Source organism: Archocentrus centrarchus, chromosome 8, assembly GCF_007364275.1.
Source record: "Archocentrus centrarchus isolate MPI-CPG fArcCen1 chromosome 8, fArcCen1, whole genome shotgun sequence".
In the NCBI taxonomy this organism is placed as follows: Eukaryota; Metazoa; Chordata; class Actinopteri; order Cichliformes; family Cichlidae; genus Archocentrus; species Archocentrus centrarchus.
This window is the reverse complement of record NC_044353.1, coordinates 27,010,789-27,037,795: the sequence shown is the minus strand read 5'-3', so window position 1 is coordinate 27,037,795 and position 27,007 is coordinate 27,010,789. Positions and strand designations below refer to the sequence as shown.

General features: G+C 40.5%; 2 protein-coding genes across 2 annotated transcripts; one reads left to right on the top strand and one right to left on the bottom strand.

Moving 5' to 3' along the window:
- Window positions 1–2,479: 2,479 nt before the first annotated feature.
- On the bottom strand, window positions 2,480–17,143 carry itgb3a (integrin beta 3a). The gene is made up of 15 exons (XM_030735336.1): window positions 16,942–17,143; window positions 15,901–15,995; window positions 15,203–15,407; window positions 14,671–14,923; window positions 14,331–14,493; window positions 12,721–12,882; window positions 12,519–12,614; window positions 12,331–12,420; window positions 12,081–12,215; window positions 11,571–12,000; window positions 7,637–7,859; window positions 5,556–5,656; window positions 5,226–5,339; window positions 4,673–4,839; window positions 2,480–4,506 (listed from the first exon to the last, which is right to left on the bottom strand). The coding sequence occupies exons 1-15, from the start codon at window positions 17,006–17,008 to the stop codon at window positions 4,441–4,443; spliced, it is 2,367 nt and encodes a 788-aa protein (XP_030591196.1). The 5' UTR covers window positions 17,009–17,143; the 3' UTR covers window positions 2,480–4,440.
- A 6,136-nt stretch (window positions 17,144–23,279) lies between these two features.
- Window positions 23,280–24,544, top strand: rprml (reprimo-like). The gene has a single exon (XM_030736425.1). It carries the CDS (start codon window positions 23,672–23,674, stop codon window positions 24,005–24,007), a length of 336 nt encoding a protein of 111 aa, XP_030592285.1. The 5' UTR covers window positions 23,280–23,671; the 3' UTR covers window positions 24,008–24,544.
- The last annotated feature ends 2,463 nt before the right edge of the window (window positions 24,545–27,007 follow it).

Below are 27,007 nucleotides of genomic sequence, written 5' to 3'. Positions count from 1 at the left end.
GGCATACTGAAAAAAAAAAATGCTAAGACATTTTACATAACAGTCCATGTAAAGGGTCTTGACTGATATTATCAGCAGTTTTAGAAATGTGCAGTACATTTATTTGTGGACTGATTTTTTTGTGACACTTTTTACACTGTGATAGCCCTACATAGCTCAATAATAAATATATCTGATATTATTTCTAATTTGCCAATAAATTTGACAACGATCAGTCATATGTAATTCTTTTATATGGCATAAACATTTTAGTTTAAATGGAACCTGAATGGCTTTTCTTTTCTTTGTTTCAATGTTATACGTAATGTTGCAAAGTTGAAATGTTAAATATGGCTTGATTTTTATATTACAAGGTGAACAAAATGTAAAATATGCACGGTAAAGAAATTTGCGTGAGCCACAAGCTAAAGTTTTAAACAGCTGTGTACGTCTAAACAGCAGAATAATACGTATGCATCATGCCCACTCATCTGCTCAGCCTGACTTTCAACCCCCCTGCATAGAACTACTCATAGATTGCATAAAAAAAAGGATGTTGCTTTTGGGCAATATTTCAAAGACATCTGCATCTTTTCTTGCAGAGATTTCTACTGAAGTTAACTTGCTAGCCAGCTTCGCCTTGACCTGTTTCACCTCAGCACTACCTTGTACCACAAGTGGTGACACTTTCTTAGGTGCGTTTTCACAGAAATTGATAATTTCTTATATTGAATCTAAGTTATCTCAAAGCTAGAAGAAAAAAATAACTTACAAAAGTCTTGAAAATGTCACTCATGTTGCTACACGCAACTCATGACCATTCTTAAAAAAAAAACAGCAGGAGGTGTCATATTATCAGAAACCAAGCCAGGTTTTCAGACTTTCATCCCACAATAAAAAATAAAAATCCATACTCATAGTTCATTACACTAATGTTGAAGGAATACTGAATGAAAAAGAAACATTTTTATAAAGCACTCATATAATAAAAACTAGGGAGCAGACTAGACACTGCAGTGACGCTCACGTATTAAACTACAGTGCTTACATGTAGGTCCTTTAAAGGCACGGGGCACTGATAAAACATTCTTGCTTGATCAACTTAAAAATACTAAAACAAACTCATGTTAATGCAGATTGTTCCTCAATTTCCTGACTGGCAGTGGTTCATTTGAGCCTCCATTTGTCATCTCCTCTCACCCTCAACACCGGGTCCCCCAAGGTTGTATGTTGAGCCCTCTGACTTAAACCCTCTACACCTATGACTGTGTGGCCACCTCAGACTCTAACATTATAGTCAATTACACTGACAACACAGTAGGCTCGATCTCCAATAATGACGAGTCTGCCTACCAGTATGAGATCAACCACCTAGTCGTCTGGTGTGAGGAGATCAATCTTGGGCTGAATGTCTCTAAGACCAAGGAGCTAATAGTGGATGTTGCCAGGAAACAGCAGAGAAGCTTCCACCCTCTCCTCTCAGCATAAAACGGTCCCGGGTGGAGAGGGTGGACAACTTCAGATACCTTGGTGTTTACATCTTTCAAGATCTTTCATGGTCCTGCCACATTAAATATCCTGGTGAAAAAAGCCCATCAACGCCTCCACTTCCTGAGACAATTAAAGGATTTCAACCTTCTGCTCAGGGTGCTCAGGAACTTCTACACTTGCACCACAGAGAGCGTTCTGAACAGGGGCATCGCCATAGGGAACTGCGCCCGATAGGACCACTTGGCCCTTAGGAAGATAGTCCATTCAGCTGAAAGAACCACCAAGTCCAACCTTCACAATTTGCAGGACATGTACATCAAATGATGCAGATCTAGAGGCAGGAGGATCACAAGAGTCCAGCCACCCCAACAACAGACTGTTCCCTATAGTGCCATCAGGGAGACACTACTGCTGAAAATGAGGACAAGCTTTTACCCTCAGGCCATTAGAGTGCTAAATGAGACTGTGAGCCTATCTCACCCAGTACCCACCCTATCCTCTACACCAGGGCTCTTCAAAAATGTTGACTGTAGTTCTTTATTTGTGTCTTTCTCTTATTTATGCATATCTGGACTGTTATATAAGCATTTCCCTGTGCATTATACTTGTATAATTGTGTGACAAATAAACCTAATCTTGAATCTCTTGATATGTGTAGAAACAACACTGGCTCATCCCTTGAGTGAGGTGCCCTTTTTAATGGTTGATGATTCATAGATTAGTGTTAAGTGGCTTAAAAAAAAGAAAGAGGAAATGATCACGTACAAGGACTGGACTGAAAATGAAAAAAAGCAGCAAGTGACCACAGAAGATCTTTGAAAGACTTTCAAAAAGCCTGGAGAACTATTGCTGAAGACCACTTTACGAAAAAATTACAAGATGTCTGTAATTCCACTACTTTTGGCAGCAACATGTGATACAGTTACTGAAATTCAAATGCAGTCATTTCTTGTTCTGTTAGCATGTAATTACTGTGAAAAACAGTGATGACAGCGGGGATTTACTTCAAAGCTCTTTATTTTGATGGTGTGCAGAACAATATTTTGATCACGCCTAGCTGTATTGATCTGAGGATCACTATTAATCCTACCTCTTTCATGATGTCACAGCTTCACTAATCCTACATGACAGTTAATAGCATACAACCTGAGCAACTGATCTATAAATACCAAGGAATAAGCATAGAACATATAATACCGAGCCTGCATAAAATTTTAGCCCCTCCATAAATTTTACAAACTTAGAGCTAAGCTAGAATACTCTAGCTTCCCCCCTCAGGAAGCTAGAGTATTAATGGGCACCTGCAAACTGAGGAGTAAATCCAACATTATATTGTCAATGGAAGGGGCGTAACTAAAAAGCTAGTTTGACACTGAACAGAGGCACAAAGATCCTTAAAGTCAGGGGGTCACAATCTAGTGTACTGCTCGTGCCAGTCCCATGGTAAGTAATGCAATATCAGCTGTGATGTTATCTTTATTTTAACCTAAAACACTGTAATACTACATACATAGAAAGTGTGATCAGCAGTACTGGGTAAATGACAGGAAGCTTGTGGTGACAGATATATTCAGAGTGAAGGCAAGTGCATCAGATTGGACATAAACTACACGCAAAGAAATGTGAACGAACTGTGTGCCATACAGCAGGAAGTATTGACTGACTTGATAGCAGAAAAGTTGCATCACAATGTATTTTCCAAGCAAACACATTATAGCGAACCCATGAGACTGATCATAACTAATTTATTCTTTAAACCTTGTGTAAAACCAAGGGAATATCTCGCTTTTCTTTGTATAGGAATTTGGTTTTCTTTCAATACCTGCCTAATGAAATAATAATTTGCTGTTTGTTTTGAAAGAGTTAGGAGGAAAAAAATGGAACATTTAGCTTCTTGCTGAGTGATATTTATTGTAATTTTCATCAGGAATTAAATTTTGTTAAATAAGGGCAAAAATATTTTTTGAAAGCAACCCAGGAATCAAGCAACGCATAAATTATTATTTTTTATGCCTTCACCCTTTGTCAGAAACTAACCACAGGAACCTTAAAAAGGTGTGAAAAAAACAAAACAAAAAACTGAGGCGTGCTTGAACACAACATTCTGAGAAAAGCACCCATATACAACCAAAATGTTCCTCACAAGCAAGCAAGTTCACTAAATCATATCACATGGCCATCTCATTTGCTGTGCAATAAAGTCTGTTTATATACAAATGTATCAAAGGCCTTTCAGTGCAGCACAGGGGTGGTCATTAGAAAATTGAAACAAACCTAATTTATATTTACAATAGCAAAGGCACGACAGAGTAATATAAAAGCTACACCTTTTACAAAAAAAAAAAGAACATTAGAAAATGCCTAAAAGCACAAAAATAGCAGAAAATGATAAGAGATTGTGGCATAGCCTTATGAAGTAGCTATTTCTGTATTTAAAATCCAGTATAGATCATGGACATTGCTGTAAACCACGTCGTCACGCAGGCTGCAGCAGCTTCGAAAGAGTTGCATTCTTACAGATTCTCTGCTGCGACTGCAGCTGACTGTTAGGGAAAAAAGAAGCGGTAATGGGTGTGCAGACACATCCATATCTGCAGTGGTGGACACAATACCACAAAAAATGAGAAATGTTCCATAATAATACCACTGACAACCTTGCTGATTTCCTCTGCAAATTCAGTATATTAAGCATACAGCAGAAGTGACACAGTGTAGAAGTAGAATAATTTGCCAAAGAGCACAGCTGTCTGTGACTTACATCAACAGTTTTAGGCTTTTTTTTTCTCTTTTCTTTTACATTATGTACATTACATCATCATTACATCAAGTTGTTGACAGCATTAACTGCTTTTTCAGCTACAGTAGCCAGTCACATGGCAGTGAAAAGGATGTTCTTCCCAATCCATTTCTGTGCTGCTACATTTCATCTCTGTCGTTGACCCCTGAGTTTATCCTCTTTGGTTTTATTTGTTAGTTTCCCCGGTATGCTACATTGGTAAAGGTGGAGGTGGCGCCTTTATACAAAGGATTGTTAGCCTGTGAAAAGAAAACAGAGGGAATGGTGTTTAATTCAGTCCCATAGGGACATGCCACTTTGTTATGTGCAGTCTAGACTTTCACCTTTAGAGGTCAGTGATATTCTGTTACGCTGGTATTTCTTTTGTTGTACTCCAGTGAGTGTTTTAATGTAGTTATTTCTCACCGTATCCCATTTGGCTTTGGCTCTCTCCTCCTCAAACTTGACAAACTCTCTACGATCTTTGATGGTGACCAGCAGCTTCCATATGAGCAGGCCGACAAGGCCCAGCAGCAGAATGGCTCCAGCCACCGATAGGAGCACCACCAAGATGTCAGCACCAGGTGGGCACTCTGACAGACCGGAGACAGGAAGAAAATGAGCTCATTTCAAATTGTTGGTACCATGATGTTTGCTAAGAAGCGGAGTGCGATCACAAGTTAAGCAATCAGTGCAACCCAGTGAGAGATGCTTCATTTTGCAATCATCTGAAACATCAATGCTATGTGTCTGATGTTCTGTGGTGTGGCAGAGTGTGGATGTGGGTAACTGGCCGATGATGTGTTCTTTAGATAATAACACATTATTACATGCACACACTGTTCCCCTGTTGCTAAGGCTGGCCAGGAAAACAGACTGAAAGTACACACTATTCTCCCCTAATAATGTGCCTAAATTATAATGCGCAGTTGTTTGGCAGTTTAAAAGTCCCATATATGCACACAAACTTTTACAGTACCTGGTTCTTTTACCACATGCAGAATGGATTTGCCACTTTCATATTCATACTGGAAGTGCTGCACGCAGTCGTTCTCATCTTTGTATGAGCAGTTCACCGCTTCGCCTTTTTCCTCTTGTGTGGGGCAGGGACCGTGTGAAGATGAAGAAATTATCTTTATGAGACTGAAATATTCAGCAGTCCACAATATGCTTCGACCACAATGTTCATATGTGGCCTCAAAATGTCTTTCATTTTATTATGCTCATATTATCTGATGCAGGAATACAACATCACCCCAACAGGCCAGGATAGCAGCAATCAAGAGACTCGAAATGGTAGACTTCTTACCCAATCTATCCACTAGATCAATTTCATCTTTGCAGAATATATTGCAGTTCTGGTCTTTAATATACTGTCCTCTCTTGAAGTGCAGACACTCAACACACTCCCTGCAAAAACAGCATATGGTTCCATTTTACATGCATGTAATGGACAAACTAATTCTGACATTCAAAGTTGCGTAAAAGTTTTGACATCTTCTGATACATGATAACGCATATACTTTGGCAAGAAAAATATGTAGGCGTAGTTTGTGTAATCACTGAGGAAATGATGAAAGTGTAACCAAAGTGAATTCTTGCAAAAGATTACAACGGGCTGGGTCTTAGAGAGCCAAATCTGTTGTCTAGATCAGTGGTCCCCAACCTTTTTTGAGCCGCGGACCGGTTTAGTGTTAGAAAATATTTCCACGGACCGGCTTTTAAGGTGTGGCGAATAAATACGTCAAAATAAATGATACGACCACAACCAAGTGTGATATTTTCTACGTATAATAATAAAAAACGGGAATCCACTTTGTATTCGTATGCAACTCTATCAGCAGCGTTCTCGTAACATCCCGCCTCAACATGAATAACAGGCTCTCTGCCCACAGCGCTCCCTGGTCAGCTGTTAGAGCCATGGTAAAACATGCTTTCAAAATAAGATACACCGCAAAAACAAATACAGTAGAAATCACCTCAGTCGGATTCAAATGGCCCAGTTTGGGGTCTATTATCGAATTTCGCTGCAATGGCTTCTGCTTCATCTATGAATTTGCTTCTGCAAGTTTTATAATCTGAAATTTTACTCGTAAGTGCAAGTTTGTAGCTTACACTTGCCACGATTGTCCCCGGTGAAATGAACTGATATAAACACTAAAACAATTTCCAGGCGTTGTTAGTGTGTGTGTAGTTGTGCATGAACGAGCCGATGCATGGAAGTGGGCGGACAGGAGCTGAGGAGGGTTTTAGCGCTAAACTCATCCAGTTTATGCGATCACATTTAACTGGAAATTTATTACAATGGGACCAGATTTTTCATCCGAGGTAGGTGAATATCCGACGGATTTATGTGATGATTTTATTGGAATTAATGTTAGGAAAAATCAGGACCTGCAGATGCCATCCAACTAGAGCGAAAACCCGATTTGTGCAACTTCGACTTAGGTGATTTTTACTGTATAAAGCGCATGAAAAATACAACTCACCATAACACTGAATCAGTGTAAGCCCCTTGAGCTTGTTTCTCTGATACTCATTTTTGCTGGCTTCTGGTTTGACTGGGTTCGGCCGATTTCACATGGAGCGTGGCTGCAGAGCCGCGGTGTCAAGCGCTGGAGAGTCAGTTTGATGGCTGGGTCTACCTCACTGCTATCCCCGGTGTTGATAAATAAAAATGGTAAATGGACTAGTTCTTACATAGCGCTTTTCTACTCTTGTTGAGCACTCAAAAATTTAAAGAAGCGTTATGTAGGTCAACCAACCGATTTCGTTAGACAGGCCTGAAGCTTCTGGGTTTAATTTTAGCGGTGACGTATCATGTGAGCAGAAACGTCTTGACACGTCAAGAGGAAGTCATGGAGGGAAGTAACGGAGCGAATCCGCCCATTTTTCAAAATAAAATATAGTTTAAGCGCAGATAATAAGTAAAACGGAAATAATTTAAGTTATTTATTCTTTATGTGCGGCCCAGTACCAAATGTCCCACGGCCCGGTACCGGTCCACGCCCCGGGGGTTGGGGACCTCTGGTCTAGATGGAGGGAAGATTTGAAAATTGTTCAATTAGTTGATTAATCACTTTCCCTAAAATTAAACAGGATATCTCACCAACTACTACCCGAGAAGCAGCAGATGTCAGTGGAATTGCATTCTGGGCTGATTCTGTAAAAAGTCATCTTTTAAAAAAGACTAAATTTGGCTGAAAAAAGAACGGTTAGTAGATATCCACATCTACTCATGTCTTTGATTTTTTTTTAATCTCACACAATGCGTTTATGCCATTTATATACATCTTCTGTATATGTAAATTATGTTTCTCCTGGCATTTGTGAAGGCCTCCAAACAGAAAGATTTCATGTGATTTTTCTCTTAGTCTCTGATGCACTCACTTCTTTAATGTGCAGGAGTCAGGGCAGGTGGGGCATTTCTCACAGGCAGCTCCGTAGGCGTTCGGCTGAGTGCACTGGCAAACCCCGCACTCGCAGACACCCCGGCCGCTGCACAGCAAGCCAATGCTAGACATGCAGGTGTCTGTACGTGTGCTGCAGTTGCAGTTTTCTCCTGTCCAGCCAGCATCACATTTGCACACGCCGCAGTCACATGTCCCATGATCTGAAAGAATTTGAATGAATGAAAAGGTTCCTTCTCTGTGGCAGCAAGGTGGTGCGGTGTTTGGCACAGGAGGGACACAGCACTAAAATCCTGGGCTCAGATCTGGCTTCAGCCTGGTCGGCTGAACTTGGATAGGTTGAGCTGGGTTAAAGGTGTGGTTGCAAAGTGTGAATATTTCTGATAAAGGACAATGTGACTTGTATCATAAAGTGCTTTGCGTGGTTGGTAAGACTAGAAAAGTGCTCCGAGTTTATCCTGCCATACTTGAAATGAAATATATACAGCTCAAGTGTTACATCAGTGTACATAATTACAAGGGGGAGGCTAGACACACAAAACTACAAAATACCCCTTGCACAAATAGAAAATGAATCATTGTGCACATTTGTCTGTGACTGTATACTTGTATTACCTAATAAGGCTGTTTAGACAGGATAACGGTTAGTCTCCAGGGAATTAATGGTAAGTCATTGTAACATCCTTTGAAGGGAGTGGAGTGAGCAAGTGAGTGATTGTGTGTGTGTGTGTGTTATTGCTTTATTGTTTTAGGTTTGTGCATTTGTTGCCTGGTAAACAGTGTTTTCAAAATCACGCTGCATGCTTGGACTAAGTGTACATGTACTAACGTTGAAGATTCTGCAACCATGTAATTACTAGTTAGGTGTAAAGGCGTTACTTCTTTATTATTTGAGTGCAAGGGATTAAAGCAACAAGTTATGTTACATTATAAAAATGATAATTTTGCCTCTTTTTCATTACTTTGTTAGCTTGATTGTTTGCCTGACTGATTTGTTAAAAAACAAAGAACAGAAGTCTGCATTTGAAAACAATTATCTGTTTCAAATCTCTTCACACATCATTTGAATCTTCCCTTTAAAACACGGCTATGTTACAAATAACCTGGTAACTGTTTTTGCGTCTGACTTCTTGAGCAATGGGCATCATGCCGTTCCCTTAATCATCCCCATTGTGAGAAAGGCAGAAAATGTTCTATTGTGAAAGTACAGTTTAATGATTCCAGATCCTATCAGGCAAGCAGGCACACACAGAGTGACACAAACATCCTCAGAGTCTGCTGAAGCGGTGGGAAAGCAGCAAGAGAGTACAAATGTCCAGTCATTCTAGGAACATCTCACCCATTTCCTGACAGAATTGGGAGGTCAGCTTTCCTCCCTGCATTACTGAGCAACACCCTACATCAGTACATTACGCTACCTTAGAAATCACAGCAGAGTCCCAGAGACTGCAGGGTCTTTAGCAGGAAACTAAACAGATCTGGCACTGGATGACTAAGAGTCAAGCGAGTGAGTCACAGCCCAGCTGGATCAGACTGGGGGGAGTGACTGGTCATGACGGATCACAGAGGCTGTAAGGGTCCCTAATTCCAGAGCTCAAAACAAATCACTAGCATCTGTAAACTCAAGGAAACAGTCCCCCCCCCGTGTCCACCTTGTCAACTGAAGATTGTCTTTTAGATTCTGTTTTAAGCAGGAGCAATGGTGTTAATGGTTGACAGTCTCACACATACTGCCTGGCAGTGAAGTCATTGAGTAATCTTTCTCATAACGCTGTCAACAAGATAGCAGTTGAGATATGCAAAAGGGCTTTGAAAGCAAGAAAAATCTGCAACATTTATTTGGTCACAAATGCTGCAAGACATTAGTAAGGCACTAGTAATGATGGATTTTGTTTGTTTGTTTGTTTGTTCTGTGCTGTGCAGCACTTGAAATTGATAGTAGTCAGTATTTTTTTGCTGCTTTCATTAATGCAGAGTTGATTCACACATGAAAAGGAGGTTTTTAGTTTTACCTCACGCTCCTCTCTTTGTGAGCCAGCACAGTAATTCTGTCCATTAATCACATGCCAAAGCTTTAGAGCGAAGTTAAACAGTGGAGCCGTGATTAAAAAAAAAAGGACAAGGACAGGTATGAAGACAGAGCACTAAAACACAGCATTGCACTGTTGAAAACAGAGGGGAAACACAGCCAAGTGAAGTGTGGATAAGCACATACTGGGGAGGAAAGAGGTATGGAAAACAAAGGAAGCAAAGCAAAGGAATGCAAACTGTTCTGCAGTCTCCTCCCTCCTGTTTGTGCTCCCTGCGGCTGTGCTTGTTGACTCCTGCTCCCCAGCCCTTAAAGAGCCCCACAGCAGTGCAAGATCTGCACAGCCACAGGGAACATCACAGAGATGGAACTTTTTTTTTTAACTCCTGGGTCGTGGTAGCTCCTACTGAGGTGGGGCTATGGGACACTCATTCTTTAAAGGCAGCTTGTGACACTATCTGCACACTGCAGGTTAACGCTTATGTTCTGTAGACTGTCTTGTACCTGTGAGAACATGTCACATTTGGTTTTCAGCTTGCGATGATAAGCTAAGTTTATCAAAGGTAAAACCTGATTTTAGAGGAGAATGCATGCCTAATTTTAGGCTTTTGTGTCATATTCCATCCTCATCTCATGCACAGTGCACTCTCATTTCAATTTACTAAAAATCCCAGCGCTCCACTAACTTCTGAAACTTGCATAATATATATTTTAAAAAATGAGCGTGACTAACTTGCATCTTCAAAACTAATGCTTCTTGCACATCCCGTAATGAAAGCTGACAGCACCTTTCAGGCTTACTTACTTCTTCTAACTCCATGAGCTTTGTTTGTAGCACATGGTACATGTTACATCATTATTGGTGCAAGGGGAGATATCTCAGTAACATAACTCGCTGTACTTGTCAAAGCTCTTCCACAGCTTCAGTAAACATGTTCACAGATTGAATACCACCCCTCCTAAGGGAAGATTCTTTGAATTCTTTTTTTTTTTTTAAAGTAGACTATAGAAAACTTGACAGTCTCCCAATTTCTTTTGAATTTGGGTTAATACGCACAACTAAAGTCTGCTCTGCTCATTACTGATAAAAATAAAAGTGCAGTTTCCTGTTGTACTACTCAGTCTTCTTCTTACCAATCATAGATCCAAAATGCTGTAGCAATAGACTACTCTGGGACAAAGCTTACTAAACTTTGAATCACTGTAACTTAGTAACTGTGCAGTGAACTGTACCAACTTGTTATAGGGAGTGATAGAAATCAAATGCCAATCAAACACAGATAGCCATAAACGGGTGTGTTCTCTGATTTGTCTTTGACAGAGTACAGACATCATGTTTACAGGCCTGACAGAGGGTCAGGGATTTGATAAGCGTGATTGATTATGTTCAGGCAGCTAAGCTGTATAATTATTTACATGCCTGTTACAACCCAAAAAAAAAAAAAAACCATCTTAATGATGGTACATCAATTTTAAGTACTCTAGGTTTTTTGGTTGTCCACCAATGTAACAGGAAAACTATGTAAACTAGCTGAGACATGTTTATAGGCCAAGAGAGACAGGAAGAATGCATAAGATAAACCCTCAGAGCAACGAAGGAAAAGGGAAGAGAAACTTCATATTGGCTGAACAAAAACAGCTTTTCCCATTATAAAATGTTTTAGTGCCCTGCAGGTAGTTTATGTACCCATAATTTGATATTTCTAACAACTGATTGAGTGGAAATGAATGGTGTGTAAATCCCAACATCAGCATGGCAACATGATCCCAAAACTGAGAAAATATGTTTGTTGTTTGGCTGAACTGGCCATTTATGCAAAATTATTTTTCTCCAGTTGTTAAATTGATGTTGGCAGATTTTATGATAGAAAAAAAATGTACTCACCAGAGCACAGAGCCCCTTTAAAGCGCAGACAATTGAAGTCATCACACTGACAGTACTTTCCCCACACCTGACCAAACACATTTGTGTGACATGAGCACTGTCCACACAGGCAGTCGCCTCTTCCGCTGCAGATTGGGCCCCCTGACTCCCGGATGCAGTTGTCATCATTAGATGTACTGTAGTCTTCCACTGAGCACTCACAATGCGGGCCCAGTCGACCAGGGAGACACTGACAAATGCCACACTCGAAGGTCCCGTTACCGTTGCTACAGAGGGGGCTGTTGGCTTCTGCCTTTGCCTCACAGTCGCAACCACAGGCGAAGTCCACCGTTACCTCCAGGGAATCTTTGAAGCCTAGAGGTTTGATGGTAAAGGTGCGACTCTTCTCCTTAGGGCAGCCCCGCAACTGAGCCTCAACACTGAATGACACCTGAAAATGAAGAAATGCCCCTTTGATAATCTGTGTGGTGATACCAGAAGTATACTAAAGATGTCTGAACCATTACATACTGTGTCTCCAATCTTGAGGACAGAACAGGACCTAATTCCGGGGATGACCTCTCCATTTTGACAAGTGGCATTGAAGGAGAGATTTAACTCCTCTGGGACATTCAGCAGCTCCAGCTCCACTTTAGAACGAATTTTCTGCGCAAATTAAAGGTATAACTCAAAGATTGGTTCTACTACACATTTTACAGATCAAATAGACTACGTAAATTTGCAAATTCCTCTTGGTTTCCCAACCTCAGAAACTCCTTACCGCATATGCCTGCTCAATGAGCTGAATAACATTCCCAGAGTCATCAGACAGCGTTCCCACAGTTGTGCCTGGAATAAGCTTGCTGTAATCCTGGCAAGAGAGACATGGTGGTAAAATTGGTGACACAATTTTTGTTTTTTTAACAATAGTAAATTTATCCAGTGGCATGAGTAGTACGCTTTGCTTACACTGTAAAGTGGTTCCACATAACTGGTCACAGCAAAAACTAAATTGATGTTGTTTTCAGACATTTTGTCTGTTAAGAGCGCCAAAGAGGGATAGTCCTAGAAGACACCAGAAGAAAGTAGTTTTGAAAAGCAGCAGTTTGTACAAAAATATTTAAAATATTTTAAAGTTGAACCACATATGTATTTAACTGCTTCTCTTTACCAGCACTGTAGATTTGTTGTAAAGATTGTCATTATCAAGGTAACACAGTCCATCATTTGGCTGGACAATGCCAGCTATGCGTCCATCCAGAGCAGTGTGAGTTTTGGCATCAGTAGTAAACACCAGAAGGTGCGAGGCATCTGGACGCCAGCCGATCTTTTCCTGATGATGGATATAGAAATACTTGTAACAAGTTAAACAAAAGGACAAACATAAAGCATACAACATACACTACATTGCCAAAAGTATTTTGTTTGTCTGCCTTCACACGCATATGAAATTAAATTACATCCTATTCTTAATCCATACGGTTTAATATGATGTTGCCCACCCTTTGCAGCCAAAACAGCTTCAACTCTTCTGGGAAGGCTTTCCACAAAGTTTTTATGGGAACTTTTGACCATTCTTCCAGAAGCGCATTTGTGAGGTCAGACACTGATGTTGGATGAGAAGGCCTGGCTCACAGTCTCTGTTCTAATTCATCCCAAAGGTGTTCAATCAGGTTGAGGGCAGGACTCTGTGCAGGCCAGTCAACTTCTTCCACACCAAACTCACTCATCTAGGTCTATATGGACCTGCTTGTGCACTGGTGTGCAGTCATGTTGGAACAGGAAGGGGCCATCCCCAAACTATTCCCACAAAGTTGACAGCATGAAATTGTCCAAAATGTCTTGGTGTGCTGAAGCATCAGAGTTCCTTTCACTGGAACTAAGGGGCCGAACTCCTGAAAAACAACCCCACAGCATAATCCCCCCCTCCACCTAACTTTACACTTAGCACTATGCAGTCAGATTAGTACCATTATCCTGGCAACCACCAAACCCAGACTCGTCCATAAGATTGCCAAAACTCCAAAGAACACAACTTCAACTTCTCTAGAGTCCAGTGGCGGAGTGCTTCACACCACTGCATCTGATGCTTTGCATTGCACTTGGTGATGTAAGGCTTGGATGCAGCTGCTTGACCATGGAAACCCATTCCATGAAGCTCTCTATGCACTGTTCTTGAGCTAATCTGGAGGCCAAAATGAAGTTTGGAGGTCTGTAGTGACTGACTCTGCTGAAAGCTGGAGACCTCCGTGCACTATGCACCTTAGCAGCTGCTGACCACACTATGTGATTTTATGTGGCCTATCACTTCGTGGCTGAGTTGCTGTTGTTTCTGATCGCTTCCTCTTTGTTATAATACCACTAACAGTTGACTGCAGAATATTTAGCAGTAATTTCACGACTGGACTTGTTGCACAGGGGACATCCTATCACGGTAACACGCTGGAATTCACTGAGCTCCTGAGAGAGACACATTCTTACACAGGTGCTTATAGAAGCAGTCTGCGAGCCTGGCATGATTTTATGCACCTGTGGCCATTGGAAATGATTGGAACCTGAATTCAGTGATATGGATGGGTGAGTCAGTACTTTTGGCAACATAGTGTATGATAATTAAATCAGAATTAAATAAACAATAAAATGCAAAAGGAGCTGATAATAGAAATGTTTACAGGCTTATGTATATATAACATTTCTATTTATTTTCCATAGGGGAATAAATATGTTAGCACATCTGTGGGCATGTGTATATGTACCTGACATTTTTTATGTTACTTATACCTTGCACACCACCGCCTGCATGACAGCATCAAATCCACCCTCTGGAGCATCCCTGTTTCTCGACACCTGCTGTTTCCTCACCTCCTCGGAGAAGCGAGCTACCTTATCCGTCAGTGACAGCACATGCTTGAAACCAAACTGAGCCTGGCACTGTGTGCCAATCCTGTTTATAATGAATGGGTGAAAGGGGAAAAGTAAATCAGTGAAGGAGGGAAATCCATTTTAATGTTAAACACAACTGGATATGCTTTCTCAGAATCCATCCATCCATCCATCCATCCATCCATCACAGCTCCTCCTCTGCTTTAAATGTAACACCAATCATATGCACCATACCTACCGATAGCAAGGGTTTTTGATTGCCTCTTGAGGAAAAGTGTACATGTATGGGGATGTAGTCTTGTCCACAAAGGCCCCAAACCCCATGCGCAGGTTGCTTGTTTTTCGACCCATGGCTGCAGCAAGCTCATTGCCCAAGGTGACTAGGCGAGCCAAGTCATCATTCATTGAATATGAGAGATCCATAAGATAGTAAAGATCCACAGGATAATCCTCCACCTGCTTCACAGACACAGTGAAACGCTTGGAATCACCTGATAGGGAAGAGGAAGACGACCACAGAGTTGGACAAGTGACAGAGGATGAAACTGATTAACTACACAGCAACATTAACTCAACAGGTGTTCACAGAGAGAAAAAAACGAGTATTAAATCAGTTTACACCCAGCTGTGGTACAACAGGGTATTAGTGTATGTAGAACAACAATATTGGTTCTTTGTGGCCTTTTGCGTAATGATGCATGTACCTACTCTTATGTGATTGCAAGTGTCCGATAATTTTACGGATGATATCTGGTTGGGTGTCAACATACCTGGTCTTAGAGTCATATGGATTTTTTGAGGCTTGATCTGAGTGACATCATCAGCTGTTCCTGAGGCCCTGTCACTGAGAGGCGCATCCTTCTTAATAGTGAGGGTGCTGGAGGGAAACTCTAGTGACGCCGCGCTGCACTGTTCATTCAGTAGATTCTCTTTTAGGTCACAGCGAGAAAGGCCAGATCTACCTTTCCCAAAGTCCTGAAACAATCACAGGCATTCTGTTGAGCCTTCAACAAGTGAGCAATAAACACAGAGCAAAAGGCTTGCACCACAGCAAGTGGCTCCATAGCGTAGTGGTTTATATATTTGCCTAGCAAACAAAAGATTCCTGATCACCAGATATCATGACAAATCCCTTTGGGGTTGCATCAGGATGTCTGGTGTAAAAAAAATAAATAAATAAATAAAAATCTGTAATTCAAACATATGGAACTTCCTGCTGTAAATAAGGGAGCAGCCGAAAGCAGTTATCTGACCACAGAAACAATTTTCTCTTAATTATACTTGAGAATCTATAGTGTAAAAGCGTGTTGAGGGGGTAACATGAGCAAACTTTAGAGAATTATGGCATGAAGAAAGCTGTCAGAGAACAAGGTTTCAGTTCTAACTTGCTTCACTAAGCAATTGGGGGGGGGGGGGGGGGGGGGGGGGGGGGCATGAGTAGAAACTCTGTGTTTGTGTGTGTTTTTACCTCCTGAGAGCACCACGCACAGCTCGGGTGAACAGCCAGACACTGGTGACATGTTGTGACCCCTCGTGATGTGCATACGTTGGAATCTGTGAAAACTACACGGAGACAAACGTTCAAAAATACATGCAACACTATACTGTATAGTGTCTGTATGGCACCCCTCAGCTCTGTTCAGATACTGTTAGATTTAGGGCTTAAGTGCTTGATAAAACCTATGAACATATAATTAAATGCTTCAAACTGAGTTAAATGTGTAAAAAGTCAAGAGAAATTAAAGTCCACTCCCTTTTCATTTTGTTATCTTGTGAGGCCTGTGGGTGTGGCCGACTAAAGAGTAACACTGAACATTGTTCACCAGTGTTACACTTATTAAATGTGAGTTAAAATACACAGTCTGAGAGAATAGCCTATACATGAAAACATGCTCATTTAATTTATAAATAAAAGTACCTGAAACCACATCACCCCCCAAATCACGAGGCATGGTCAAAGTGAGCGGCACTGATACCACCTGACAGTATATTGTTTTTCATTAACAGTACTTGAGTTTATTTATGGATTTGCTTTGTTTTGCGGAGAATAAAAATGATATACAAGTCAAAGGTTTAACAGAGCGCTGAGCTATTTAAGCTATTTTAAAGGTAACTGATGACGAGAAAAACCGAAAAGAAAATACTTGTCGTGAGTGAGTTAAGGTAAAGTAATGGTCATTTTAATGTAGAGTACCAGGGAGCCAGTGGAGGTCACCTGGTAATCGGAGACACATCCCGAGTATTTTCGCTCCCTTATAAGGAGAGGTGGCGAAAGCTCCAACGAAACAGCGCAATTACAGCCCCGAAACTACAGTGTCTGCTCATCCAAGGCACTCAGCGGCAAATTGTTTTTTCCTTGAAGAAAAACCACAAGTTATTAAATTACTGTGATCATAAGCATGTGTACCTACTTTATACTACATTCAATGTGGCACCTTCCAAGACGCGGGACGAAAGGTCGCCTCGGCAGGTGAAAGTTTTAAAAGTTTGAATAATAATATTATCTTACCGCAGACGTTTGATAATGTGGACAAAAGGAGAAACAGTATCGCCAGACGGTCTGGTAAAGTTCCCATGACTGGACAGTAAATGAGCCGGGACCTGTGAGTGAGTCGTTTTCACCCGTGTTCACTGTGGGCTCGATTTATTCGCAACTTAGCGCTTCCTCATTCTGCATGTTGGGTCATAGCCCCCCGCCTAATACTATAATAAACTCTCATCCATTGCGTGTGCAACATTTGTAGCGTGACATGTCGGGACAGCCCGCTTAGTGGTTTGATACCTGCTATTGGTTTAAAAACAGTAAGCGAGAACTCCCTCTTCCTTTTGCAAAAGCACAGAAAAGTGACTCATCAGACTAAAACTGGGGCTTTTTGTACCTTTTCATACCTTTTTTTTTTAAGGTACCAAAATTACATCTGCAAAACTCCAAAAGCTGCAGCTCAGATGAGGCTGATGAAATAAAACGTTAATTTTCATTCGTTAGATTTTTGTGAACATCAGCAGTCCGGCTGTTTTGACAATGATTAATAAGAAATTAACATAATTTGGGTTAAATATTGTTTTTTAGCTGAAATTATACGAGGAAAGTCAAAGAGAAACCAGTGGATGATGGATGGTTTATTATACGCTACGAATTGCCATCTGTTGCACAAATTGTGTACATATAAAAAGAGTAGCCATCAGCATTAATGCATAATTTTAATACTTGTGAGTGTGAGCCTGCAACATAGATTACAAATGCTTAGATTTAGTAAGAAACTTGATCTGCAGTGGCACTCTAAAAGTTTAAACTTGACTCAATAGAGACCTGGGATTAAACAGAGCTGGCTTGCTGGCTTCCTGCTTTAACCTCAGCTGGTGATCTGAGTTGCTTTGCATGTAAAAAAAAATTAAGCTAACTGTTAAATCCAGTTAAATGTAAAGTGCTTTGCATGCCACCCTGCCCTCTACTGGAATGAAAGGTGTACAGCATACGACAATCCACACGTGATCAACAAGTGTGATGTGTGAAGCTGGCAAAACTTCCTCAAAATAATAATAACACAAGATTTTATAGATTTTATATAATCCATAGAATGGAAAATATAGTAATAAAGGATAGAGTAATAAACATTATATTAAAATAAGTGACTGCTATCAGCAGGCATTTCTAGATTTAGTTTTAATGTCTGGGTTTGCTTCAAGCTATTAATAAAAATTCACTAGAGATATTGTGGCTAAGCTCTCTTTCCCCAATCTCACAAATCCACACCGCAGAAGACCTCTTCTCATTCCAGTAAATGTTGAAGCACATGGACATATGCCAGCTTCTAAAACAATAGCACAAAGAAATAAAAAAAAATATTTAAAATAAAATAAAATGAGCAGAAAGCTATGATTTCCTTGCAGAAATCAACCCTGGGAAGTTTGTGGTGGTGGTGGTGGTGTTTTTATGTATAGTCGGGCTTGCTGAAGCAGACAATGCTTCTTATCTGTACATTTGTCCATTTATTGAATCTTTATCCCCATGTCCTGTTCTTAATCTCTGTCTGGTTGCTAAGTTACTGCTATCAGTGTCCAAGAATTGCCACTAGAAGAAATGACAGAAATAGAGAAATAAGTAGAAAAGCTATAATAGTCAACTGTTCTACAGGCATTAAGCCCTAGGTGTGGGTGGATGGTACAGGTAATACACTGTGGGGAATGAAAACCCCTCTTCAGTATTGACTGATTTGGATCTATTGGCTCCAAAACCATCTGTGGAGAATGCACCCACAGATGAGTGACATTTTGGGACGAGCGTAGCACCAGTTGTCCTGAATAAAAAGCTGCCGACTGGGTCAGATGGCAGCCAATTAAGACTGAACACGAAGCAAGGAGTGGAGCAGGAGGAAGAAAGGGGGTGGAGGGGTTCTGACCTGCGTTATAGATCTATCCGGAGCCCTTTAAGCTTTTCACTGAATCTGAGAATGCTGTCGCACAGGACCAATATCCAAACACAATCACGCTCAGACAAAATCAGTTTTATGTTAACTGCAACCAGCTTACCCTTTCCTGCTTTGCTGGGTTTAGTTGGCAGGTGGGAGGGTCAAATGGGGGGGTATGAGTTTTTCCTCAAGCTGTATTATGAAATATTACCCACAGTCTCTGACATGGGGACAATATGTATTTGCTATCTGATCTTCCTCCTACACGAGCTCCTCTGGATCTGAAGCTTACATTTGCTTCCCAGGGGATGATAGCTTATATGTGAAAAAGTAAAAATAAATACACAAACATTCAACTGAGAACACACGAGGAATGGAGAAATGGAAAGGGGGGTTTTATGTTCTTGTTTTTTTAAGACTTCAGAACCGTGGGAACTCTAATGTGGCCTGCTGTTACATATAAAGACAGCTGGAAAGAAAGGATTTGAAAGAACGAAGATGACAAAGTGGCTGAATGTCGAGAGTAAAGGGGGAGAAATGCTGAGACACATCATGGTAGCCTGCTTACTGAGGTGTCTAAGTGGAAATGAGGTTAATGGGTGGCATCTGAGGGCATGAGATCGCTGCACAGGAGAAACAGAGCAGGAATTTCTTAAATTAAATTTGTAAATTCTGACATCTGTATCTCAAATAAACAGATTCAAACAGACAGCACACACTCTTAGAGAGAGCAACATCCACTTGCAAATCAAGCAAAGAAAGTCACTGTGTTCTTAAAATGACTTTAATGATTGATGAATGCTTTGTGTGAGGTAGGAATCTATGTCATTTATATCAGTGTATAATTAACGACCATATTCACATCTATGTGATAACGAGTCCAATAGGTGACCAACTACTTAAAGGTTCCCTGTGTAAAACTAATGTTATTATTGACAGCCAAAATGAACCAGCTTGCAGTGTGTGCTCACTTGCTATGTGCAAGCTCCATGAGCCAAAGTAGTGAAGAGAAATAGACTACCCAAGACAGTCCTCTACTGTCATAAGTACTGTTGAAGAGAAAGGCTACAGCAGCAGAAGACCACACTTGGTGCCACTCCTGTTAAATAAGTACAGGAAACTGAGCCTGCAATTCTCACGGGCTCACCAAAATCGGACGATAGAAAACTGAAAACTGGTCTGATGAGTCTCCATTTCTGCTGCAACATTCTGATGATAGGATTAAAAAAAAGCATGGATCCATCCTTCCTTGCATAAGCAGCTCAGGCTGTGATGGTGTGTGGTGAGGGGGATATTTTCTTGGCACACTTTGGGCCTCAATTGAACACCATTTATATTCCTCAGCCTACCTGAGTGTTGTTGCTGACCATGTCCCTCCCTTTATGACCACAATCTACCCATCTTCTAGTGGCTGCTTCCAGCAGGATAACACACCATGACACAAAGCTCAAATCATCTCAAACTGCTTTCTTGAACTTGACAATGAGTTCACTGTACTCAAATGGCCTTCACTGTCACCAGAGCACCAGCCAAGTCGCTGTAACTTTGCTACACTGCAGGAATTTGGTTATTTTACACCATTAGCTGATAAAGTAATTTCAGTTTAACAGCCAGATCAGTGCTGGGTGAGTGTGGATGAACTGGCTGACCTTATCCACTGACGACGGTATTTATCAACCTGTTGATGCTGACCCGCTTTTCCAGTGAGGCGGTCACAATTTATAATATAATGTGAAGTGGTGACAATAGTCATTAGGCTTTTTAAAGGTACAGTTAGCTAGTGTTGATCACTACTGGTGCTATAGAGGAGTGGAAGAGAGGCATTGAGGCAAGGCACTAGGAGTGAGCATAAACATCCCATCCTTTGGATTTTTTTTTTTTTTTCAGTACACCCAGTGTGACGTGTGTGTTTTGATTTGCTAATAACCAGAAATCTCATAATTAATGGGGAGGATGTTTTGATGAACTTTGGTTATCTTTATGTTGGAAGGGCTTGAAAAGGTGAGTCCACTTTTGAGCCCTGAGCAGTGTCAGGCCCAGTGTCAGCAACCCAAACAAAAATGATGTATGGGTAAGGAGCAGCAGGGAGGTGGGTGGGGTCAAACACCAAATCTTTGTTGCTAGGGATGTCTTCACTTAGTTTGTGTTGCTAGGCTGCCAATTCCCTCATGTTAAGTGGAAACATTCCCCCCCTCTCCTCCGTCCAGGCACCTCATCGCCCGCTCCCTCGCTTTCTCCTCTAAACCAAAATAACTTCACCAACCATCTGTCACTGGGCTCACAGGTCTACTGTTGCTTAGGAACAAGTCAGGCACTCACATTCATGTATGTATTCTAATATGAATATATTTTCATCTACAGTTATACTAACAATAACCTCCAGTTACATCTCTTCCTGTGACTTGTGCATCAATGAAATCAGAGGCATTCACAGGAAATCCTCTGATGCTCCACAGAGTCTGAAGTTTAAATGAGCAACAGGTTTGTGAAGTTGGAGAAGCTCCTGAAGTGCAAAACGTCTTGAAAAACCATTTAATAACAACAGGACAAGTTCATTGTACTTGTGTGCCACGATTTGCTAATTAGTCAAAAGAATAATATGTTCACTGAAGTTTCTTCCTCCTGATTTCGCAACCACTTTCCCCTCGTTTGCACATTCTTTGAAGTTTTGTAGTTTAAAGCCTCAAGGAAGCATTGCTCGGTTTGAACTGTAGTGAAGGATTTACATGTTGACAGAGAGATTAGGTGTAAGTACGAGCTACTTTCTATAATCACACTAAAGTGAATAATGGAACAAAGTCAGATTGTGCAGCACTGATTTACAAGCCGGCAATCAGTTTGGAGCAACCAAACCGAAAGGCTAATGAGATGATTTGATCTCATTGTACACAAAAAACTACTTATTGTTATTCTGTTGTCATCCATTAATAAATTATCTGAAAGTAAACCACGTCCATGCTCATGGAAAGTATTTGTGATGGAGCGAATCATTGTTTGTACACATGCTTGTCGGTTGGCGGCTCAAAGCTGCTTACCCAGAAATCAGGAGCACCCTAAATTGAATTTCATGGCCTTTGTTTTTAGACAAACAGAAGATTAATCTGACAGGCTCTGCACACAAGTCTTGGGAGTTTTATGATGTGTGGGATTTTTTTTTTTTTTTTTTTATTAATCTGTTGAAATGCATGACTGTTATCTCATATCCATACAAGTGAGGTATTAAAATGAAATAGGAAAACCTTTGCTTTAAAGTTCCATTATGCATAACTGCATAACTGTGTTATACATCAGTAGTTTAAGGAAGATACAGCAACTGTAAGATAATCAATTTTAAATTAGCAGTTTAATAGTCTCTACTTTGGTTATACTACCTCTTTTCAGAGTTTTTTTTAAAGGTTCATTTCTGTTTAAAAGTCTTACAGTTCCATAAGCATCTGCACAAATATTGTCATAGATTTCAAGGTCACTGACTAAACTGAAACCTCTCATTACTGTATGTGTGCATGAGTGCAGGAGGATAGCATCGTTAATATATAGAAAGATACTCCAGTACATTAACAAATCTTTAACTGGTACATTTGCATGAACACTTTCATTTCTGTTTCATGCCACCAGCAGTTTACACCTGAAAGACAGAGTAATATTTGAAAAACACATTCCAATAAATACGAGCTTAGAAATGTAATTTCAGCAGCGGCCTGGAGGAAAACACAGAGAAACTATTTCAGATTCATTCTCCCGTGGTTCAATCATAGTTTATTAGTTCAAGTCTTCATTTCCAAGTTACAGCTTGGAAATACCGCTCCCTCTCACACCTCCTAAGCCACAGCCACGTCCTCCTCAGAAAAAAACAATCTGACTCGATTAACATCGCTCAGTTTTTTCAGTGTAGATCACAATCAACTGCCATTCTCACTGAACATAATGTTGAGATAATGAACAGATTTTAAATGATTTGAACACTTTCATAAGAAGCCTTCAAACTTAATATATGTCTGAATTAATACTGGAAAGATTTTTCCAGACATAAATGTGCATAAATGGGTATTATGTTCAAAGATGGTTACTTAAAAAATATCTATGTTAATGAATTTACCCCCATTCATGGTGTACCACTTATTTGAAATACCTTTACCTGCTGAAGGATTTTTAGGAAATGTCTACACATTTTTAAAGGTAGAACTGGTACACTATTCAGATGAACCTCAAAAGGTAAAAACAATAAAAATGAATTAGAAACAGGTGGCAGTGACACATAAACACAAATAGAGAAAATTCTTTCTTTCTTTCTCGTTTTTTTGTATATGTAACAGCCATTTATAGAAGGCCTCCTGACCACATCCTCTACTGAGGAGCGGTGGTGTGGTCCACGGGGGATTCATCATCACTTTAAAAGGCACGAGAGATTTGGCACAGTGAAAGGAAGCGCTCGCAGGCAAGCTCGGGCGCGCAGGGAGTGTCTCTTAATACACTAGAGGGAATAACCGTTTTGCACTTTGCTTCCTGTACAGAAGACCCACCAAGATTTAGAGAAACTTGGACTCTAAATTAAAGAAACTTGCCATAGGTGTGTTTTACCTGATGCGACACTCTGACTGTAGCAGTCCGGTGATGTGGATGTGGTCATTACGCACCGAAGCTCTGACAAACCTCGATGTTTGGCGGCAGACCTGGACTTCAAAAGCTTGCAATTTCCTGTTACCTTCCTCTCATTTCTTTTCTGAATAGTCATATGACGCTAAGTTTTGCTTGGAGTCCAGATTTTGTGGTGAGACTATCTGCCTACCAGCTGGAGTCGCGTACTTTGTTGGTGACAAGCCACAACAAAACATGAATGTTTCCCTCTTCAACATGACCCAGGACGCGATGTTTAACGGTAGTCAGAGCCTCGCCGGGACCCTGGCTACGTACTCGAGCAACGCAACCGATAGCGTGGTGACCGGCGACGGCGGAGGGTCCTTGGTGCTGCTGCAAGACGAGCGCAAACTCTTCGTCATGCGTGTGGTGCAAATCGCAGTGCTGTGCGTGTTGTCGCTCACTGTCGTGTTCGGTGTATTTTTTCTCGGGTGCAACTTGATGATAAAATCGGAAAGTATGATTAACTTTCTGGTAAGGGACCGAAGACCCTCCAAAGACGTGGAAACTGTCATGATTGGGCTCAGCTAGTACACCGAGATGGAAAACTGGATGGAGAACCGGTATGGAGATCTGTTGCACAGTTCCAATAGCAGATCATGATCTGCATCTGCATGCACTCATCAAAGTGTGTCCTTGTGACTAAGATATGCAAAAACATGACATTTATTTAAGAAAAAAAATGACTACAGAGAAGTAGTCCACCGACCAATGTTTGTGCGTAAAGTTTGTGCGTAAAATACGGGCAGTTGTTTACACGTGGGCCGATCTGTTGAATATTTTGAGTGAATTTATCAGTGCCAACTTGAACAAAGTGACAAAAATGTTTACAAGCTGTTACCTCATTTTTATTTTGTTTCGTTTATTCGTTTTGTTTTTGTAAATTTCTAATGATTGTTAAAAACTGTCCAAAGGCATGATTGTGAATTTAAAAAAAAAAATAGTTTCACGCCTGCCAGTGTACTCCGTGGACGTGATGGATATGTGTGTGGGTATTCTCTATACAATTTTCTTTCTTTCTTTCTTTCTTTCTTTCTTTCTTTCTTTCTTTCTTTCTTTCTTTCTTTCTTTCTTTCTTTCTTTCTTTCTTTCTTTCTCGTTTGGTACCCTCTGAGTATGAAAATCCTTTCGGGTTTTCAAGAAACTCCGTTACAGCTTTATGGAGTGATTCTGGTCCTACTTGGCATGCTCGCTAATTGATCTGTAAAGTGACTTTAGATCTGTTTTGCACTTTGGAATCATCGATGCTGCATGACTTACTTTGTACCAAAAACTTGAATTTTGGCATGCAAGTAAAAAGTTGTAATGACTATCTTAAGCTTTGTCACCTCGTAATTAATTACGTATTTTGTGTTATTTAATTTGGGGGGGTGGGGGGGGGGGGGGGGGTCAGAACAAAAGGCTGCAAAAACATTTCTCATGTAATTGCATTTTTAAGTATTTTTTCTTTTAGGCCTTTCACCATAGAACTCAGTTATGATTAATTCAGTGCTACATGGATCTCTGAAGAACCTTTATGAGCTTCTTTTTAAAAAAAAAACTGGAACTCAAATCTTAACAGACTTGTGGAATAACCTTTCTTTCCTTTTACATCTCATCAGATTATTGATTATTTCCAAAATAAAAGCATTATATTAACACAGTGATATCCTCATAGAGGGGCACTTTTACTCTCAGTTCAATTTGTCTTCTCTTTCTTATGTGTATCTGCATCTCCTCCCCCTTCTCTCTGATGTACCCCACTCTGAAGCAACTGATGTTCTCATTATTATTTCAGTACTTGTTAGGCGAGCTGGGGTAGATGAATCCTTACAAACACACCCATGCATTCACACCTGTGTCCATTGACCATGCACACAGGACAGAATGTGCAACAGACCATCAAACTCTGACAAAAGTATCTCAGACAAACACCATGAATTAATAAAACTCATTAGATAATTAGACTTTAATGGCTAAGAACAACCCCACACACATTCCAGACACAAAATTAACACTGTGTATTTAAATATTTGGAGATGGATGGGTGCAATAGTTCAGAATCAGATGACCGCAACAATTATAAAATATAGAAGAGAGAAATTAATATGGAAGAATAAATGATTAATGATAAACTTTACATGGATCAGTGTCATGCTTTTGTTAGAGACAGGTAACTGCAGTATGTGGTGTATCCAAGCTATCTAAACAGGAGGTCAAATGATTAGATTTCAGTGCATTCATTTAGTAGAGATAATTTCTCACAGACTTTAATTTAATCAATCCTCTGGGGAAAAATAATTTTTTTTTTTCTGGTATTTTTCCCACAAATGTCTGCTGGAAGCAAGGAGATATGTGTGCTATTTTTAGAGTGAATATTATTTTTCATTTAGATCTTAACTATTGTACAAGAAGCCACATGCTGAAAAAAAATCTCCTGTGTGAGTTTCAACACTTGAAACTTGCACAGTGTGGACTTGGGTGCAATTGATGGTTTCAACAAACCACTGGCAAGGTAACACAGGAGCCTTCTGTTCAATTAACTGAGCCATGAGTTTATTACTAATTAATTTTTAATAATTTTTTTTTAAAAAAAGGACCTGTTTCCTATTTCAAACCTTCCCACAGCCTTAACTGTATGGTTGTTGTACTCTGGGAACCACAGCAACAAGTGGGTTTTATTCAAACTAGTTCTTTTGTAAACCACATGTCTGTGCTTTATTTCTTGTGGGCAGAAAAATCAGTGCAATAGTTAAAGAAACAATCTTATAGCTTGCGTGAAACAGTATGGACAAATGACCTGTAAGGCTTTCACGTGTACAGACAGCAAGACGGTGACACAACTAGTGTGAAGAACCAGTAATATGTCACTTATATTGCACAGTCAGTCATCATTACTTGGCCTGTGTGTGGAAATAACAGCTTACAAATTCTATTCATTTGCAGAAATTTTCAAGCCAGTAACTGTGCAGTTCTATGACTGAACAGTTCAAAGGACCCCCCCCCCCCCCCCCCCCCCCCCCCCCTTCTTTGAATCTTCTGCGTAAGTCTTGTAATGTTCTCACATAAATGCCTTTTCTCTTGACTTGGCTGAATACCAATTAAAATTACTCACCTTCTTGTCAAAGACCCACTGCGAATTGTCACATTATGAGCACGACCAGACGCCCGCTATCACTGAGGCATATGCTAAAGAGTTACCACAGAGCAAAATCCATGTGTCTACAATCTGTTGTCAACGTGCGTCTTCATGGCGATTCACCTGAATGGGCTGAGATAAATTTGGTATATTGTTTAGAGAAGGACTGTTACCGGGCCTGCGGGTTGGACTTGATGACATGGAAACATAATTATGATTGTGAGTTAGACTGTGTCAGCTAAGGTTGAGGCATGGTTAATTATAACAAGTGCATGAAGAGGATATTAAAAGGCTAATGTGCAGGAACAACACATTAGCATGTTATCCCTTCACCCCAATCAACATGTGTGCACTTGTGCAGGTTTGTTGTGTTTCAAGATAGCCCTCCATAAGTGTACATTTGCCTGTCGAGA

Bases quoted from the DNA above. Each gene is read 5' to 3' on its own strand.
- itgb3a (XM_030735336.1), bottom strand. From the start codon at position 17,008: ATGGGAACTTTACCAGACCGTCTGGCGATACTGTTTCTCCTTTTGTCC. The intron at 14,494-14,670 runs GTAGGTATGGTG...CATTATAAACAG, and splicing joins ATCAAAAACCCTTGCTATCG to GATTGGCACACAGTGCCAGG. The intron at 12,883-14,330 runs GTATAAGTAACA...ATCCATCATCAG, and splicing joins TGCAGGCGGTGGTGTGCAAG to GAAAAGATCGGCTGGCGTCC.
- rprml (XM_030736425.1), top strand. From the start codon at position 23,672: ATGAATGTTTCCCTCTTCAACATGACCCAGGACGCGATGTTTAACGGT.